Here is a 2,500-nt window from a genome sequence, read left to right on the forward strand (position 1 = left end):
TATTCTTTTATCCTTTCTGTTCTTTTTATTTTTTTACCATTTTATTATCCTTCTTTTTCTCACTTCTAACCTTTTTCTTTTTTATCTTTCACTATTACAACGTTATAATGAAACTTTTTTATTTATATTTTTTTTTTATTTGTTTTTTTTTTTGTTTCCCCCTTTTTTCTTTTTATTTTTTAATTTTTTTTTGCTCTCTTTTTCTTATAGTTTTCTTGTTTTTTTTTTCCCTATTATTTATTTTTAATTATTTAAATTTCCTTTACTATTGTTCTTTTTCGCATTTTTTGTAACCTTCTTTAACATACCTAGAAATCACAATTACAAACAGATATAGGAACAAAAAACTTATTCAACAGGTTATTCAGATTGAAGAGGACGAACCTTCAATAACAAAAGCACGCAAAGAACAAGATCAGAGTTATATTTTACTCAGACATTACATCACTTCGTGTACAGTTTACTGAATTCATTAAACATTTGCAGATTGTGTAAAGTCAAGCCACAATAAGTCATGTTTATATCGAATGGTGGTTCTCACTCTTCCTTGTGAACCGTATCTGAATAAAGTGAATGTTTACAGTCATCAGCAAAGCTTAGAATAACACATGACCTATCCATTTTGCAAGTTTCATCTCACCACAATGTTTTACAGGCATGTTTGAAAGTGTGTCTTACTAGCGCCCCACTTTGCCTAGCTTAGTGTCGGTCTTGGGATCTGCAGTAATGTTCTGCACCGCTACTATAGACTCATTGATTTTGGTCTGGAGGTCTCGGAGGTCATGGATATACATGAGTCTCAAGGCTTTCCCAGCGTTGTTCAGCACGTTGTCACCTGTGTCGAAACCCAGGTCTGACTCGAAGATGGGATAGGGTTTGCCCTGCAATGATAATATGCAATGAGTTATTTTAATGTTTATGTTAGGAGTGAGATATTAATAATAGTAACATGTGAAATGATATATTTCTCCTAATTAGTAAAGATCATTAATCGAAGTACACAAAATTTTATAAAAGGTTTTTAAAAAAATACTTCACCAAACGAAGGAACAGGTGATGAGAGCTTAGAATTCTAAAATAAAAATCTTTTGCCTGCCTTTGCTATGCCAGTTTTAAAGGTAACAGTGGTGTCCTTTTCAAGACATTCTGGGATTTATTCAGCTGTATCAAGTACGTTCATGCAGGTTCATATTACTTGAGTATTTTACATACAGATTACTCTCCTATACCCAACCTCATCTGAGAGAATACCTTTCTCAGCAAAACCACCATCCCCTACATAATATAATTCAGTAACTAAGTATTCTTATTTCATGACAAGTATTTATAATTTCTGTACAAACATTTCTACACAAAGTTGACATATCTGTGAATGTCTAATAAACTGGAGGAGTTGCATGGCAAAGAATATACTAGTGTTGTAATGGTACATAGTGTACTGACAGGTAGGCCTCATTTCACATGACCTGACTGTAATCAGGTTGTAAACTGTAATATTAACTATAATAATTTTTAATAATTCACATTATACATGTAAAAGAAATGCCAGTATTACCCTTGATTTTTTTTCCAATGCCCTCTTTACTTCAAAATCTTAAACTTGTGAAAAACAGCTTTAGATTTCATAGTTCTTTTTTAAAGAAAATATTCTATTCATTGTCAGTAAGCATTGGAGTTAATTTATATGAATATAAATGAATTTAAATGAATTGTGATACACAATGTAAATATTTAATACTTTACCTGGTGAACAAACTCTCCAGGATTCTGTAGCGCTTCTGTTGAAAGCCGAGTTCTAATTAGCTTACTTATAGCCTTAAGGGTGATAAGGTGATTTGGGTGCGGTGTTATGTTCAGTTGTTTTGCCAGGCGGTTCACTCCATCTGCAAAATTCCATCATGCAATGAGATGTTATTCTTTAACCCACTCACGACGGGGGCATTCCAGCCTTGCATGTCACAATGCCAGGGCTTTCGAACGCTTAGGCCTAAATCAATTAAATGACTGGCACCATATGGTGCCACCCGGAAGTGGGGGGGCCCCCCCCTACACCCGCACACCGGGCCCTTGAATGAGACCGTAAACTGCTTGAAGTGTACCACCACTGTCCAGAGAGGTATTATATAATACTCAAGCTTCACATGAATATATTTATGAGGTTCAATATGTGTAATATCCTTTCCATAATTCTTCAACTTGAGAGACCCATCACACTGTTGCTTTTAGTCTCATCACTGTATACAAGTTTTGCTTCAATATTTCCGCAACATATTAGCACCAAAAACTAAATACAGAGATAATGTACAATAATTGGAAAAATATAATGCAGTTAACTGGAGCAACTATGTTATCCGAGTAATATCTTTCCCCCTAAACCCTGGTATGTATGAACTCCATAAACACATAATATATGCTTTTAAATCTCTGTCCCTTAACAATTAAAAACACTAAACATTATCATTATATTATCATTGACGAACCAAAGTGAGCTAATTAACTT

The 2,500-nt window shown here is 33.8% G+C and overlaps 1 protein-coding gene across 1 annotated transcript in view; it reads right to left on the reverse strand.

Moving 5' to 3' along the window:
* Positions 1 to 266: 266 nt before the first annotated feature.
* Positions 267 to 2,500, reverse strand: part of LOC122259962 (tRNA-splicing ligase complex subunit RTRAF) — an 11,622-nt gene continuing 9,388 nt past the window's right edge. The window contains exons 4-5 of the mRNA XM_043026973.2: positions 1,744 to 1,883; positions 267 to 881 (exon numbers count right to left, since the gene is read on the reverse strand). Coding sequence (XP_042882907.1) covers positions 678 to 881; positions 1,744 to 1,883 — 344 coding nt within the window. The 3' untranslated portion in view covers positions 267 to 677. The remainder of the gene's footprint in view (positions 882 to 1,743; positions 1,884 to 2,500) is intronic.

This window comes from Penaeus japonicus, unplaced genomic scaffold (assembly GCF_977035675.1).
Source record: "Penaeus japonicus unplaced genomic scaffold, GWHDUDI00000001_assembly GWHDUDI00000013, whole genome shotgun sequence".
In the NCBI taxonomy this organism is placed as follows: Eukaryota; Metazoa; Arthropoda; class Malacostraca; order Decapoda; family Penaeidae; genus Penaeus; species Penaeus japonicus.